General features: G+C 45.0%; 1 protein-coding gene across 5 annotated transcripts; it reads left to right on the forward strand.

Annotated features, from left to right (window-relative positions):
* The first annotated feature begins 827 nt into the window (after nucleotides 1-827).
* On the forward strand, nucleotides 828-16,552 carry tbc1d30 (TBC1 domain family, member 30). 5 transcript variants are annotated; one of them, XM_047338584.1, is made up of 15 exons: nucleotides 828-1,553; nucleotides 3,529-3,693; nucleotides 8,201-8,262; nucleotides 8,389-8,454; nucleotides 8,924-9,049; nucleotides 9,759-9,944; nucleotides 10,068-10,137; nucleotides 10,278-10,376; nucleotides 10,469-10,637; nucleotides 10,809-10,914; nucleotides 11,013-11,119; nucleotides 11,327-11,466; nucleotides 12,177-12,398; nucleotides 12,838-12,924; nucleotides 14,110-16,552. In XM_047338584.1, the coding sequence occupies exons 1-15, from the start codon at nucleotides 1,034-1,036 to the stop codon at nucleotides 15,309-15,311; spliced, it is 3,327 nt and encodes a 1,108-aa protein (XP_047194540.1). In that variant the 5' UTR covers nucleotides 828-1,033; the 3' UTR covers nucleotides 15,312-16,552. The 5 variants fall into 5 exon arrangements, with proteins under 5 accessions (XP_047194540.1, XP_035003791.2, XP_047194542.1 ...); XM_035147900.2 differs by lacking the exon at nucleotides 12,838-12,924 and having other exon boundaries at nucleotides 830-1,553; XM_047338586.1 differs by lacking the exons at nucleotides 828-1,553; nucleotides 3,529-3,693 and adding an exon at nucleotides 5,946-6,501.
* The last annotated feature ends 390 nt before the right edge of the window (nucleotides 16,553-16,942 follow it).

Consider the following 16,942-nt stretch of genomic DNA (forward strand, 5'->3'; position numbering starts at 1 on the left):
AATAGAGAAGTGAAGCCAAATCATCTTCATCACCACCTGGTGGCCGGCTGCAGTATATGTCATAAATCCTGCCTGCTCACGTCATGTATTCACATGCACACTGGGAATAGAGAACTCCAACCACAATGTTAGCATGATGTGATTTCGTATTATATCAACTTTTACTTTAATAATTATAACTTCATTTATGTACAGTAGCACTTTTTAAAACAGCCGTTTCAAAGTTCTTCACAAAGAGGGCAAATAAAAACAAGAATTCAAAACCACAGAGAGAAGAAGCTAATGATTATGATGTCATTACAATCAAAGACAGCAAATTATATAATACAACATCTAAAATAAAAGATAGCTGATAAAAATGACTTATTTTCAATCACTTCTTAAAACCCATTATTCTTATAGACTTGCTTTCATGTGATGTTGCGTTTTAACTGTTTTTATTGTTTTCTTTTCACTTTTTATTTTACTTGTTCATTTATTTTATTGTCATATTACTGCTTTTATGTGTCAAGGCACTTTGTGAACTCTGTTTTTAAAAAGTGCCAAGTAAATAAAGTTTATTATTATTATTATTTATTATTATAACGACATGACTGGTTTCTCAAAATCTATTTCCACAGAGGGATGTTTATTTTTCTACTTAGAATAACTCGTAATTCTACGTACTTGAAGAATCCACGCTTCTAATTCGCGTTTTTCTGACAGGTGAAAGCTGATTGGTGGATGGGTTTTGGGCTCGTCCCTGATTGGTCGACACCTGCTGCACCTGCAGAAAGTTGCAGTTGGGGGAGTGGATGAAGGTGGGCCGGACCATCCTGGAGGGGAGGAGGGGGGGTGCAGGAGGAACAGAGTCCGGGACAGAGGAAGGAAACTAAAAGCTGCCGGAACAAGTTTCCACCTCCGCGAGGAGGAGTGGAGTGATCCGGGAAGTGCGCGCTCCTCCGGGAAAACTTTCCGGTGAAGTTAAAAAATGTCGCCTCACCTGTCAGATCCCCGCGCCGGTAGTTTGAGCTAATTCACCGCTAATGGAGAAATGGCGGCGCCGCTGAAAACAACCGGGAGCGAACTTTTAGAAGTTGACATAAGTGACTCCGGAGGCGGCTTCCTGTCCGAGGACGAGAGCGGCGTGTTCGTGAACTCCGCCGCCGCCTCGCAGGAGGACTTCTCCGGCTTCCAGCGGTGGTCGAGCCCCGCCGCCGAGTCCCCGAGTGACACATCATCACCTCCGGGACGGCGGGAGCAGCTCCCCGGGGGGGGCACGGCTCCACCGCCGCCGCCGCCGCCGCTGCCTGGCACCTGGGCTGCCGACAACAACAACTCCGAGTCCCGGTGCGATGCCCTCCGAGCCCCGAGGAGCTCCATCGTGGACTGTCTCCTGGTCGAGCTGTACGAGACGTACAGCGGCCGGAGGAACCTGGACAGCTGGGACAGCTCCACCGAGGCGTCCGGGTCCGAATCCTTCCTGGGCCGCAGCAACTCCGGGTCCAGCTTCCTCCAGGAGCTCCAGGAGAAGCACACCAGGCGGCACCAGATGAACTACCTGGCCCAGAAAGGTGAGGGCAGTGCGGGTAGGAGAGTGTGGGCTGCTGCTGGGGCTTTGTGCTTCAACATCTGGATTTACTGTAAAGTTACAGTAACAGGTACAATAACAATAAATATGGATCTTTAAAAGTTCCTAATTTACTGTCAAAAAGCACCAAGTTTAAACTCCTCTTCATTTTCTCTTTACTAACTTTTTGGGGCTGATATTTTGGATATAATATAGGTAAATGTAAAAAAGAGGTTTATATTGTTGACATTCTGCAATAAGAATATAAGAATTTAGTATTTCGGATAATGTCGTCTGCTTAAAACTGAGAAATTTATAAATAGTTTGATCAGTTATGTGTAAAAACAATGATGGAGTTTGATAGGAAACTTTAAAAAAAGATATAAATTCTTCTGTCACTGGAATATTTGAATCCTGTTGATGTCACTCCAGCCTTTGTTTATCTTTTTGTTTAACTGTAGAAATGAAAGGTGAAGAAATCCAGATCCTCCCGGTCCTGATGAGTAAAGGGAACATGACACAAATACATATTTATGTAAATACACAAGTGTAGAAATTTAAAGGAATAAAAGGAAATACATGCATGTACAGAACCAAAAGCAATAAAGCTTTATCCAGTGGATCTGAAGATGAGTACAGTATTTTTAAGTTAAGTCATTTAGGAGCAGAGACGACAAACAGAGGAGAAATATGAGAGTTTAGTTCTGTGATCCACTCGTCTATCCTGCGGTTCATTCAGTGAAACAGGTTAACACTGGTTCCGTGTGATCGGATCCCACAGGAAGGCATCCGGAGGATTCAGACCTTTTCAGACACAAACACACTCGGACACGGAGGCTAATTAGCGCGTCGACAGCTCGTGTTCCGACGTTGCCACAGAGTCTTTAAAGGCACGTCGGCCCCTTTGTTTCCTCTGTTACGCTGGAATCTTACAGCAAACACGGCCGGGGACTTCCCTGTTTGCCCTCTGCACATGTGAGGCTCCCAAGTTAAACAGTGCAGAGTGCCAGCACAAGAGGAAGAGGACGGCCTCCGATAGAGGCTCGAGGATCAGACACGAGGCCACTGTCTCTGATGTGCGTGGTTATAATGAGTAATAATCTGTTGATGGGTCAGCTGCTAATTAGGCGAGTGCACAACTTGCTGAAATATCCTTATTGCCCCAAGGTGTGAAGGTGAGTGACCTTTGACCTCCTTGTGGAAGAGGGTGGACTTCCAAGTGATTAAGGAGGAAATTGGGGTTAAAAAAAAGACCATATTTTATATATATATATATATATATATATATATATACACCTGTTTCTCATCAGCAGTAGTGATGACTGCTTTGACTTCACTTTTGTGGAGCAGCCATGTCCATCTTTATACACTTTGCTCAAAACAAGGAGACATCATATTTGTTTTTGATTGGCCTGATGTCAAAACTCTGATGTTTCTCAGTCTAAAAGGTTTTGTCTAAATAGGAGAAGCGTGGGGGGGGCGCTCTGGTTTTCATTTCCACTTCGCCTACGGACAAATGACTGATGTTCTGATCTGAGCAGACATCACATGTTCATCCAAACTGTATCAAGGGGCTTTATTTAGATTTGCATCATATTTTCGACAGACGTGCCTGAATATCTCTGTGTCCGTTGTGTTTCTGAACATCTGAAAAACATATGTTTATATTTACAAATCACCCAGAATGTGTAAGAAAGAGTTTGATGAGACGATAAATGACCGATGCATTTAATTGCGGGTGGGAAATGTCTGACGTGCATCTTTTTACCTTGTTCACATGATATTTCTTCGTGTGTTTCAGTGTCGCTTGTCAGTATCTCCAGCTTGTTTCACACGTCCTTCATTCACTAGATGTAAAGTTTCCCTGTTTTGAAAACCACAGGAATGAAACATCCCTGGTAGAATAAACATCAGTGCTGTTGAGACCCTGATGGAACCGAGTTGTCTCTGGGTTCATATCGTCCGTTTTGCCCTTTCAGCCCCTGCGGAGCTGCAGTCCATCATCCAGGAGGTGAAGTATCGCACCGGCCTGCAGTCGGCCAAGCTGCTTCGCCAGCTGAAGAGACGAGACCGGCTCTGTCACAAGCTGCAGAAGAACTACGACATCATCACAGCGTGTCTTCAGGCTGTCTCACCAAAACGACGTAAGAATACACACTTCCCGCTTTGCACTTCTTAAGAAGATGGTGTTGTTGATGACTGTCAACTTTCAGGAAGAGGAACTTACCACAAATACTGTTTGTTTTCATGTTGCTGTTCGCTTCCACTTTCACAACCACAAGTGCCAAATAAGAAGGAATCCTAGTTATAAGAAATATATTTGTGATCATCGCGTTTCCTCTAATCTTCAATAGTTTCACTTTCTCTGCAAACCAACCACAGGCTTAATATCCAGAGTCAATTTAGAAATAACTTCCAAGTGCAACTTAAAGTACAAAATGCCACACAGCATTGTGTGCACGAGTTGTTGTATCATATACTAGTATGGAAATTACTATTATGAATTTACATAGTGGACTATGACCCTTACCCAAAGTAGGGAGCTGTATTTTAATGTTCATATCCCCGTCGCTCCACTCTTTAACCTTGAAGCTGCTCCTAAAACAATCAGATGAAGGCTCTGTTATGTAAGAGGTGTTTGTAGTAATGTGGCCGATAAGGATGAAGTTGAGGTCATTTCTTTTCCAGAGAGGAGATTTTGGATTGATCGCCACTGATCGCCACATAATTACACTTTTCTTATAGCTCAGCTCTCTCTACACACACCGTGACATCAGACACATCTGTAAACTTGAACTGGGTTTTTACAAACCATGGAAGTGAGATCTGATCACAAGTGGTCACATTTTAATTCCAGGTGTGAACAAACAAACTTATTTCTCTCCACTTGTGATCACATCTCTCAGGTGGGATGTTAATAGCAGGTCTGATAACGTCCTTTGTGACCTGAAGGCCACAGTTTGTTCTCCTCTAATGACTGGGGGGGTTCAGTTGGCTTCAATACGCATCTTCATCACTAGATGTCACTGTTCACTGTGTCAGTGCTTTAAAGGAGTCTCTCTCTGCAGGAGCTCGGCTGGTTCAGTGTTTGTGTTTGTTTGATATGAGGAAATAATTGAAGGTGGATCGAGGTGCATGTTATTATTTTGCTTTTATTTTGAAACTGTAATCTTCTCTCAACACGCAGCGTGGAGGCTCACATGGAGGTGGGTGTGAAATACACTAAACATGGGTATATGTTAGTGTTTTTTGTATTATTATTATAATTATAATTATAATTATTTGATGTTCACGTGAGTGTTTTTGGCCTGACTGTGCCATTATTTTCACTTTAGTCAGTATTTAAAATAATCCCTCTTCATGCGACGTCACCACAGCCTCCTCCGTCTTTCTTCACAGCAGGAAAGGCCACTTCCTCCCTGATAACTGTTATCAACAGAAACACTGAGACCAGACTGAGCTAACCTTGGTCTGGTTTCTGGGTAAAAAGGTCATAAAATAATACTTAATGTCAACGATATCTGCTAGAGTTACAGTTTTTCACTCGGGGGAAACTTTCTGGAGCTCATTTGTATTAAATCATTGCATCAGCAGCCACTTTGCTTCCATTAATGACTCTTGTTAAATTATATTAATGCAGTGTTACCTGTCTGAACTCTATGAAGCTCAGGGAGAAGTTTGTTTTTCTTTTTCTGGTCGACACCTATTTGTAACTACTTACAAACAGCCCTGTGTCACTTCTCTGTTCTATGTTGTGGCACCTCTGAACTCAACATGCTGGTTATCTCTGATGGTTTCTCTTCTGGGGAAATCACAGCCACAGGTTGATGATCGGTTGATAAGTTGATTTTTGTCCTTGTCATTTCTGTAATGCAGCGTTGGGTTGAACATCTGAGTGCAGATCCTTTTCGGTTCTTCTTGTTAATATCAAAAAATGAAATTAACAGAGATTGTATTGTTTCAAACACCAGACGTGTTGAGATAAAAGCATCTACAATTGAAAATGCAAGTAAATAGGACAAACTAATGTCCTTTGGTTATGAAACATGCCCCAAATATTGGTTATTTCTCTGTGGCAGCCGGTCTATTTAAATCAGATTGTGTCCCAGTTCTGGGGCTGATCCACTGGGACTTTGCTGTTTTTAATATTAGAAATAAAATCTTTTATGGGTAGTCAACATGTGTCTTCTCTCCTGGTCTCAATCTCAGTGTCTCAAAAAGCCCGTTCATTTTAAAATATATTTATTGTCCCTATAAGCTGTGATTTTTTTTTTTGTTTGTTGTACAAGTGGGCCAACCACAGAAATCCATTCTTCCTCCCTCTTCATCCTCTCCTTCACCATTACCTCATCCTCCTCTGTCTCCTCCCCACGTGTCTCTCCATCCTACCGCATCTCTCCATCCTTGCACCTCCTCCTGGTGACGCTGGACCAGAGGAGGAGGCTGAGGATGAGGAGGTGTTGAGCATCAGCTGCACAAACCGCTTCTTCCTCCTCTGATTACTTCTTTTTGCCATTTTCTGAATCGTATTTCACGAAGATATATGTGAGTGATTTCCTGGACGTCACCGCAGCATCAGGATGAACTGAGACGTTTATTTGAGCTCAAATCGGAAACTAACCTTCACCGGAAGAGAATTCAAACACCAGCTCAATCGATCATCTCCGGAGGAACCGCTGCTCTCTCTGTTCCACTCGGTGGCTTCTGCATTTCCGACCAACACCCAAAGAAAGACCTGAAACCGAGCGGGTGGAGACGATGCGAGGGGAGCGAACGGTTTGATTCCCCGATGAGGCAGGAGCGGCTCCCCGCCGCCGGCAGGAGGCCGAGGGCGGGCGGGCGGCAGCGGCAGCAGGGATCGGGAGGGGTCGGTAACATCATCAGCAACGTCCTGAAGAAGCGGAACGGGATTTCCAGGAGTGCTCCCCGGCTGCTCTGCACCTTAGAGCCAGGTGACACGCATGAACCGACCCGATGAGCAAAGCATGGCACGGTCTATCACCTGGTTTAATGCAGTGTAATGTAGTAGTGGTACAGGCTATAACACCGTTAGTCTGTGGTTTTAATGGTGTCACTGCGTCCTGGGGCTGCTGCTGCTTAAAGGGATAGTTCACCCAAAAATGAAGATTCACTCATTATCTCCTCACCACTATGCAGATTATATATATTCTCATTTTAAGGTAATTATGTCCAAACAGGCAGATATACAGGGTGTTTAAAAAGTCTTAAGATGTTTCCATGAATGTTCGTCCTGTGATAAAAGCCATTGACCCACTTACGGTGTCACGTGAGCTCATTTTGATCCCAGTGTTAAAACAGACTGACCTTCAGTGAATTCATAATGAAATCATCAGAGCACAAGAGGCTTTGACCCAACGACTGAGGAGATGTCGCTCATTAATGTTTCACCTCTTTTCGTACTTTGTTGAATGGACATGCAGGAGCATCAAGGAGAAAGATCCAGATCTCACTTTTAAACTGGAACGTGCACAGTTTGACAATTTAGGTCTCGTAGCATGATGGAAATCACAGATTGTGGAAACACATCAGATAAACACCCAGTGACGTGTCTGCCTGATACTGGAATGACTGAGCATTGATTTTACACCATTATATATTATCATGGACTCTTCTTTTTATTTTGAAGTGACCATAACCTGCAGGAAGTCTTACTTTACTTTTGTGGATCTTGTACTTTATTTTTAATCTTTACAATAATTACAATTTTGATTTATTTCTAACATAGAATTTAAAGATATAAGTAAGAACAGAAAACATCAACATCAACATCAGCTGGACTGGGAGCAGTGAGAAGTTAAAAACTTCCCGGGCATCAGACGAATCGAGGTCACATCCCGCCTCCATCTAACCGGTTTAATTCAAACTCCATAGACATGAGTCTGTCTCTTGTCATGATGGCGTTGGCCTCTCGTTTCCCGCGTCGTGTCCGCGGTGTGGGTCTAATCTGTGACCGGGAAGTGGGAGGGTTGTTCCGCGGTAATCCTGTCCCCGAGCTCCGAGAGGAAACCGCAGAACACAGAATGGCGCAGGAGGAAACGACAGAGACGGATCGAACAGGTTAAACACGTTCTGTCTTTTATTTTTTATAACGGAGGCTTTTGTTTTACTGAAGAGAGAATCGTCTTCTTCCTCCTCGTGGGATCGGGAGCAGGTGGATTCTCTCCGGGGACCGAGCTGCTGCTGGAGGAGGAGGAGCAGGAGGAGGAGCAGGAGGAGAAATGGCCGCAGTTTGGCTCAGAGCCGGAAAACATGTCGGGACATTCCCTCTTAACTTCAGATCAGCATTTAATTTCCGTTTGGTCTTCGTGGAAGGAAGGGAGTGGGGGGGTTTAGCTCTAGATATTCTCTTTAGAAGTTTGTGTATTTACAGTGACGCGAGTTCAGCACCACCAGGAAATGGACAGCGACACTTCATAGCACCAGACTGCGTTCATTTTTTTTAAAAAATCAAATAAAGAAATAGAAGCTGAACACGTGTTATTGGTCTCTCATCTTTCATATCTGTGCTGAAACTAAACCCCTAAACCCCCACGTTACCGTTCAGAGACGTTCCCTTTCCTCTCCTGTCCTAGAAAGTCACTCAAACCTGATTCTAGATGAGTGAAACCGAATGTGTTTGATTGTTCGCAGGAGTCGACACGAGGCTGAAGTTTACCATCGAACCATCGCTGGGAAAGAATGGATTCCAGCAGGTGAGACCTCAGTTTGTCTAATACTGTTTGTTCACTGCTTCTAATGGTTGTGTGTGTGTGTGTGTGTGTGTGTGATAATGTGATAATCCTGACTAAGATGAATAAAGTGTCTTTTCCTCTCTGCAGTGGTACGACGCTCTTAAATCAGTGGCAAGGCTTTCTACTGGGATACCAAAGGAATGGAGGAAGAGGGTATGTAACTTTTAACTAAGTATGACTTTGTTATTCTTGAAGAAATAAATAAATTAAATAAACATCCATTTGTGCCACGCCAAGGAAAGTGTGTTTCCGTTTTTCATTATTAACCTCCAAACGTCGTCGTTAATAAGCATCAGCACTTTGTCTGATTCATTTATCAGACATCTGAAGTTTCTCTCTTGGGACGAGCGAGCAAAGGAAATGGAAGTGATCACTTTCATCTCGTCGGAGGAGAAGAACAATGAAATCTTACAAAACAAATTGAGTCAGAGTGAAACAAGGGGCCTCATAGAGAAGTGCCACAGGAAAGAGACACCAGAGGAAAACAGTACAGTCGTCTTGTCCGTCCTGATACTGGAATCATTTCTCCAACTGTCTTCTTCTACTGACAGTTAGAGGTCATAGTGGTTTTTGTTGCACTTCCTGATTCATTGTGTATCTGCTGTTGTCGTCTCTTCTGCAGGTCTGGCTAACTCTCGCAGACCAGTACCTCCACACCATCTCCATCGACTGGGACAAGACGCTTCGTTTCGCCTTTAACGAGCGAAGCAACCCGGATGATGACTCCCTCGGCATCCAAATCGTCAAGGTAACCAGAGTGTTGTGTTGGGGGGCTGGGGTTGAGCCAAATGTGTGTGTTTCCTGGGTCAGTGTGGAAACCTCAGCATTTCTAAACATGTCGATTGAGACAGAAAGAGACAGAAACTTTTGAAGTGTTGTGTAGAAAGTTTTCAGAGTCGCCAACAACACATTAATACTTTAGTACAACTAATGCACTGCCCATCGTAAACCTGCCTGTTCCTAATGTTCGATTCTCTTGACGTCCTGTGTTGATGCTCCAGAGCTTCTCCAGACTTATTCCTTGTCATTAGCGACTCCTCCTTCGACTCACTTCGACAATCTACTGTCACTTTTTACTGTTTGTGTGCAGAGCTTTTTATAAACAGTCTGCAAAGTGAATTTATATAAACTTATGTTCATCCTACCTGGTTTATGTGCAGTGAGGATTTTATAGTAATTTTCTTTTCATAAAACGCAACTGAATCTGCTCCTGTGGTTTATACGTAAGTTAGAGAAATGTTACTGAGCTGCTGTCGTTAAAGAACGTCATCGCTGCATCATGGAAACACCGGAGCTCTTTTCCATTTCTCAATGACTCAACAGTCAACAGAGTAATTACCGTCAGGACAAAGTCCAGTCTTCAGCCTGTCTGTGTTTGTCCTCATCTCTCCCTGTCCCAGTGAAAGCATCAGCCTGTAATAAAATAATCTATAACTCTGCGTCCTCCTCGTGTCCAGGACCTGCACAGGACGGGCTGCAGCTCGTATTGTGGCCAGGAGGGGGAGCAGGACAGGGTGGTGCTGAAGAGGGTGCTGCTGGCCTACGCCCGCTGGAATAAAAGTGTGGGCTACTGCCAAGGATTCAATGTACTGGCTGCTCTCATACTGGAGGTCACAGAGGGCGACGAGAGCGACGCACTGAAGGTAGCTACGCACAGTGTTGTGTGTGGTTGTGTTAAAACTGAGACACACAAGAATACAGATTCGAAAAATATGATTATATGCTCATTATTGTGTATATGTCTTTTTTTGCTCTGTTGTTTTCAGGTGATGATCTACCTGATTGACAAAGTGCTGCCAGAGAGTTATTTTGCCAACAACCTTCGAGCATTGTCAGGTAAACGCACACAATGATGAATGAGAAAATATGTGTTCTTTTGTGTTAGCGCTTTGAAGAATGAGATATTTTAAGAAGAAAAAGTCATGATTAATCTCTATAAGTTTATTGTTTGACTCTGTGACGTCTCCTCCCGTCAGTGGACATGGCGGTGTTCAGAGACCTGCTGCGTCTGAAGCTGCCCAGACTCTCCCAGCACCTGCACCACCTTCAGAAAGCAGCCAACAGAGACGCTGGAGGTGCACGTCAGATTAAATAGATGGAGGCAAAAGAAAAGTTATAATCCAGTTTGAGTTGTGTACTAATCCTTCACCGTGTGTCTTTCCTCCAGGCAGTTACGAGCCTCCGCTGACCAACGTCTTCACTATGCAGTGGTTCCTCACCATGTTCGCCACCTGCCTGCCGGCGTCCACCGTGCTGAAGATCTGGGACTCGGTTTTCTTCGAGGGGTCAGAGGTGCTGTTTCGAGTTGCCCTCGCCATCTGGGAGCGACTCGGAGAGTAAGTGGGCCTCAGTTTGAATTACAGCCTGTTCGGAGGTTTCATTGTTCGCCCATTGTGGATTTATACAACAACATTTAGAAGGTCCTTTCTTGACCCATTTCTCATCCTTCCATCAAGTGGAAATCTGCTCAGTAGTTTTTGTGTAAACCTCCCTCCCTCCCTCTGCAGGAGGATCGAGTACTGTCAGACAGCAGACGAGTTCTACAGCACCATGGGTTGTCTCACTCAGGAGATGCTGGAGCACAACCTCATCGAACCTGCTGAACTCATGCAGGTACGAGATAAACTAATCTGCTCACAGCTCCTGAAATACCTTTTGTGATGTTGTTAAATTCATATAAGTACTTCTCCCCCCTCTCCTCTGTCCGTCAGGAGGTTTACTCCATGGCAGTGTTTCCTTTCCCTCAGCTGGCTGAGCTCAGAGAGAAATACACGTACAACATCACTCCGTTCCCAACCACAGTCAAATCCAATGGAAGGTTTGTTATTTCTTTACGATAAGATGTGGACGCTTCTGATTTTCCCCAAATAAACTCAGCTTCACTTCCGTCGCTGCAGCTAAGTTGCAGGATTCATTGCATGTTTATATGTATATCCTGCTAACAAACAATCTCCTTAGTGGAGGTTAAAATCTTTGTAAAAAAAGGTCGATATGTGGTGATGAAGATGTTATTCTCTCGTTCCAGTGGGGGTCTGGGCAGCTGGGAGAGCGATGACGACGCCGACATGGACGACGAGGACTCTGTGGTGACTGCACTCGGTTGTCTGGGGCCCCTGGGAGGCCTGCTGGCCCCCGAGCTGCAGAGATATCAGAAACATCTGAAAGGTCAGTGCAGCCGACTGTGGAAACGACACACAGGATTTAAAGAGGCAGAGATAAACAGACAAGTAGTTTCAGGCGAGCTTTTGCCCCAAATCCTCGTGTTCTGCCCCCAATTCAACTCCAAGTACAAACTCCATCTCTGATCTGTTTCCTCCAGACAAATCCCCACTTCCTCTTCCTCCAGCGACTCTTACGAGCATGACAACAGGCAAACGACCTCAGGGGTTTAGTTTAAGATCTGAAGCAGGAGGCGTCACGCTCCAGAGAGATTTAACAGAGTGACTTGACCTGGTTCGAAATGGAAACTTAAAAAGAGAAATACGGCAAATGATTATCAATAAATCATCGTTGTAACAGCAGCGTACAGTGAACAAACTACACGACAATTTTATCGTTGAAGCACAATAGCAGGAAGAACAAATGTCCAAGAGACAAACGAGAGGATTTTCTCTGATGCTTAGTTTTGTGTCTTGAGTTGTCGGCTGATTAAAGACGACAGAAGCTGAAATAAGTAAGAAAAGAAGCTTTAAAGACCTAAAAAGCCTCATTGGATTATGTCTGATTCTTGTATTTTGGTTCTTGACCTTTAGCTCTTGACCCTAATCTCCTAAACTCTCCTGTGTCCGAGTCACAGTGTAAAGTGGTAAAAAGAAGAGTTTGATGTTGGGTTACAGACATTAACATGAGAACCTGAACCTCTCTTTCACCTCCAGACCAGCGATCGGAGCAGGGAAACTTCGCGGAGCTGAGCCCGGGCGCGGTGGGAGCCGGAGGTGCAGGAGGTGCAGGAGGAGGTGCCAGGGCGGAGCATCAAGCTGCCATCAACAGCATGATGATGGAGAGGATGAGCACCGACATCTACGCCCTCAAGAAGCAATACACCCGCATCAAGAGGCGGCAGCAGCAGCAGGCGATGCAGCTGTACATACGCACAGGTTAGAGGAAGAGAGAGGAGAGGCTGCATCTTCTATTCATTGTTTTCACATTAACGTTCGTAGGGAGCAGCTTCAGTTGTGTGGCTAATGGTTTTAATGGTTTTAATGGGTAAGGTGCATGACGGCAACATTTTTTTCAAGAGGTGAGTAGCTCCACTGCTTTATGATACGATAACCAAACTTCTTTATAGGCTGCAGTGATTTATTGTGTATAAACACAAACAAACATCTTATTTCAGAACAAATTATTAAACAGAGAATGAAGAGTTTAAAAGTAAAGTTTTTAGAGTTCTCAACACGGAAGAGGTCTTTATTCAAACATCAAAAGTTCTGTTATTAAAATTGTGAATAGGCGTAAAGATGAAATCCTTCCCAGGACAATAATAACCCACAACAGAAAGTTTTGATGATGATGATGATGATGATGTGTGACTCGTAGGATTTGGACATGAAGTTCCCACACATCCTGGAGTTCTCCCGGAGCCTCTCTACAATCACAGCGACAGTACCGACCACCGAGCCGAGGGTACTGAGGTCGAACCTTCTGAAACTGGGTGTTCTGGGAATTAATTCAGGGTCTCCGATGATTCATGGGTGTTAGAGAAGCATCATTTGATTTAAGGAGGAGAGCAGACTCTGGTCATGAAGGGAAATCAACAAGTCCTGCTCTCAAATTAAAAGACCACGCTCTTAAATAAGGACAGGAAACTAAACATGGATCTCTTGCTCTTTAAAGGCAAACGCTGCTGCCGAGTTAAACTCTGGGAAAGGAAACTGTAGCTGGTTTATCTGGTGATGGTTGGAGTTGGTATATAATCTATAAACAATTAACAATAATGAACATTTATGTGGAGACACATGTCACGACTGTCAGATGTTTTAATAACTTTCCACTTCCAGTAAATCTCCAGCTGTGGTAGTATGTTAGCTGCTGTTTTATTATTATATTTAAATTATAACAATGACTAAACACCATGTGCTTTTTAGAGTTTATATTAGAGCCCGACAGTATTGACATTTGTCTCCAGTTATGAATGATTCTTGTTTCTGTGGCTGTTTTGTTGTTTTTGGGGGGGATTTCCTTTCTGACCCATTTCTTTCTCTCTAACCTTCATTAAGAATCTCTCGACTCTGCTTGTTGCGGCGGCTCCGTCTCACGCTAACGCAGCATCTCCGAGTCTTGTGTAACAGTATTACAGCCAGATCTGATTCTATTCCCCCTCAAACACGAGCATCTGTGCTCACACTCATCTCCCGTCGATCTAATCGCAGGAGAAACACTCACTCAGCTTCCCTGAAGTCGTGTTTACATTCACGTGGTTTTCTGACTCTGGGAAAAGGCCCAGAAAACACTGTACATATTATATAATGTTAGTGTTTGTAGCTGGAGACGGAGAAATGATGATGATCTGGACCAGTTATTCAAAACCTGTAAGATGCTCGATGGATAAATCCTCAGAGGAAAAGTCAGGATGCCCTCTGGTGTCTGCTTTGGGCAACAGCTGACTGCTTTTCTGTAAACATTGACTTAGACCATCAACAGATGTTTATCAGTGAAATCAACACTGAAAACAGCTTCAGTCATAAAGCTGCTCTCTCACTTTTCTCTTCTTTCTCTATAATCGTTTTACGCTCAAACACAAATTTAATAGCTTATATTATATCTGCTTTAAGCCTGTTTCTGTGTTTGTCCCCTTCACCGTCCATCCAGACAAGTGCCCGGCCACCCGTGTCCTCGCCTCCCAGCTCAACCCCTCCAGCGCTGTGATCAACCACCTCCTTCTGGGTCGCCCACCAACCGGAGGCCCCCGGGGCTCCAGACCCACGTCCACCACGAGCCCCTCCACTCTGCCAGGGGTTCGACCGGCTCTCCTGCCCCAGGGTCAGGGCTCCCCGGCCCGGCAGCGCTTGGGCTCGTTGCCCTCCAACAGCACCGGATCTCCGGGCGGCTCCGGTGGAGGCGGCGGGTCACCGTGGCGTGCTCATGTCCGGGTTCATCGGAGGAACATGGCCAGGGCTCGAGCACAGCTGGGCTTTGGAGGTTCAGAGGAAAGGGACGATGAGGAGGAGGAGGAAGGATCAGTGAGGTTGGAGAGTGAAGAGGAGGGGAGGATTGAGGAAGATGACGAAGATGATGAGGAGCAGAAGGATGGAGGAGACGACTCTGTCTCTCCACCTCCTGATCTCTCTGTTACAGAGTCTGTCTGTGAGGAAGCTCCAGAGGCTGCAGAGGAGACAAAGGCAGCAGAAGTTGCGGAGGTGGTGGTGCAACTGGCGTCTCTGGATATAGAGGACGAGTCAAACCTGACCCCCCCCGTCGGTGCAAACCCAGATAAACACCCCACGATCCCAGAGTCTGCTCCGGAGTTCCCTCTGCTCCCTCCTCCTCCGTCCTCACACAGACACAAAGAGTCTGACTCCTCAGGTTCAGAGAGAATCACCGGCTCTGACTCCGCTGCTTCTCCTCCAGCTCACCACTCCTCCAACTCCTGCATCCCTTCTTCCACTTCCAGTCCGCCCCCCTCCCCCTGCTCATTCTCTCCGACACCAGACTCCACATCCTGCCTTCCCTCCTCTTCATCAGCCCACAGCTTGTCTGCCCTCTCCTTTCCCGCCTCCTCCACCTTTTATAAAACCCCCTGCCCCTCCACGCCCTGTCTCTCCTCTGTCTCCTCATCCTCCAAATCACACATCTCCTCCTCCCCGTCAACGCCAGCGCTCAACTCCGCCGCCTCCGCCCCGAAACAGCAAGTCTTCTCCCCGTTCCCTAGCGTGAAGCAGCCCAGGAAGTCGGCCGCAGCCAGAAACCTCGGCCTCTACGGCCCCACATCCAGAACGCCCACCGTACACTTCCCCCAGCTCAGCCGCAACCTCAACTGCAGTACTGCTGCCGGCACCACCAGGAGGCGATGAAGACCCAAACACTTCCCTCACTGATGCTGGGAACACACAGTGAATCATTCATTCGATTAATTTCACCACGTTGCCTCCTGCATACCAAGAAAACAACCTACGTCTTATTTGAAGTAGAGAAGTGTAAAGTTAAACTGTGCAGAGAAGTCGCTTAGTCATCGAACCTGCGGTGGGAAGTCCGAGGGTCACAAAGACTAAAGGGTTCATCCTGAAACTCACAAGCCATTTCAGACGAATATTATAAACATAGTTCTCTAAAGCAGAGGAGACGCACTGTCCCAGTATCAGACTCTTTACTGGGGCCTATGCAGCTTCTTCTCAACCGTAATCTATTCATCACAAATAAGATATGAAAGTAAAATGTTCTATTGACTCTCGACAAAGTTCCTGGATTCGCTCCGGACGTCAGCGTCTGCTCGACAGCAGCGTGATCCTGGATGTGGATTCTCTCTGGACTGACGCACGAGGAGACGCTGCTCTGGACTCGCATATTTATCAACACAACCTTTCTCCTGTGCGAGGAACACAAAAGCCATCCGGTTGTTTCTATGCCAAGTATTTAAAGAATTAACTCCACAAGTTTATTTAAGTTAAGAATCAAAGCCCGATCATAAAAGTCGTTTTGTCCTGAAGCACTTAACTTGTTTCTTTTCTCGTCCGTGTCTCCACCGTTGAACACGAGGAATGTAAATGTCAATTCTAGAATGTCACTCATTTAGAGCAGCTACCTCCACCAAGGCCCAACAGTCTCCGTCCTATGAAAACACATTTAAATTCACTAGATGCAGATTTTAATTTGGATCTGCACCAAATTTCACACACTCGTAAATATCAAACCCCTAAAAATGTCTGGTTTTCATTGAGATCCGTGAATTATTCTCGATCTCGCTGATTTCGGAGCAACACCAAAATGAAACAGGTTCTTCCTTGAGTCAAATCTCATGGACATCGGTTCCATTGTCTTTGTGTAATCCTGCTGAATGACACTTCACACAATCTACACACAAGACGAGGTTTTCATTCAGGATCGTAACTGTATTTAAGTGTTGTTGTAAATATGCAGTAACTGGAATGTGGTGCTTTATAATGCAGAGGCAGAAAAAAGTACTGATATCACGTCTTACTTATTTGTGCAAATAAGCGTCTTACTTGGAAACTTGGCACCGAGCTGCTGCTCGTCACCGGGGCTCTAAGTGGAGTCCACTGGAGGAAATGCAAATAAATGTTAGGAGATGGAAAAATCCCAGTGTGGTCCTTTGTGTCGTGTCATGGTATCGGCTGGAGAAATTAAACTGGTTGTGAAATTTGAGGATAAAATGGAGGTTTGGTGGATTAATCCTCAAAATGATCACAACCACACATACAAAGTTTTGTTTTAAGTTCAGTCTTATTTTATATCTTGTTACGGCTGCGTCCTGTGGTTTTGGGTAAAACTGCCCTTTTTATTTATAATTCTAAGACCATGTGATGCAGAGTGACGTGAGGGTGAAGACATGTTCAACGGGAATTACACCAAATTCTGCTTCATTACTAAGAAGAGGTGTCACGTCATGAGTCACAAATACTTGAGAAAGAGAAATGACTCAGTTTCCTGTTGCGTGCAGTTAAATATGAGCAGTTTCAGTGGTTAG

Source organism: Hippoglossus stenolepis, chromosome 22, assembly GCF_022539355.2.
Source record: "Hippoglossus stenolepis isolate QCI-W04-F060 chromosome 22, HSTE1.2, whole genome shotgun sequence".
Lineage (NCBI taxonomy): Eukaryota > Metazoa > Chordata > Actinopteri > Pleuronectiformes > Pleuronectidae > Hippoglossus > Hippoglossus stenolepis.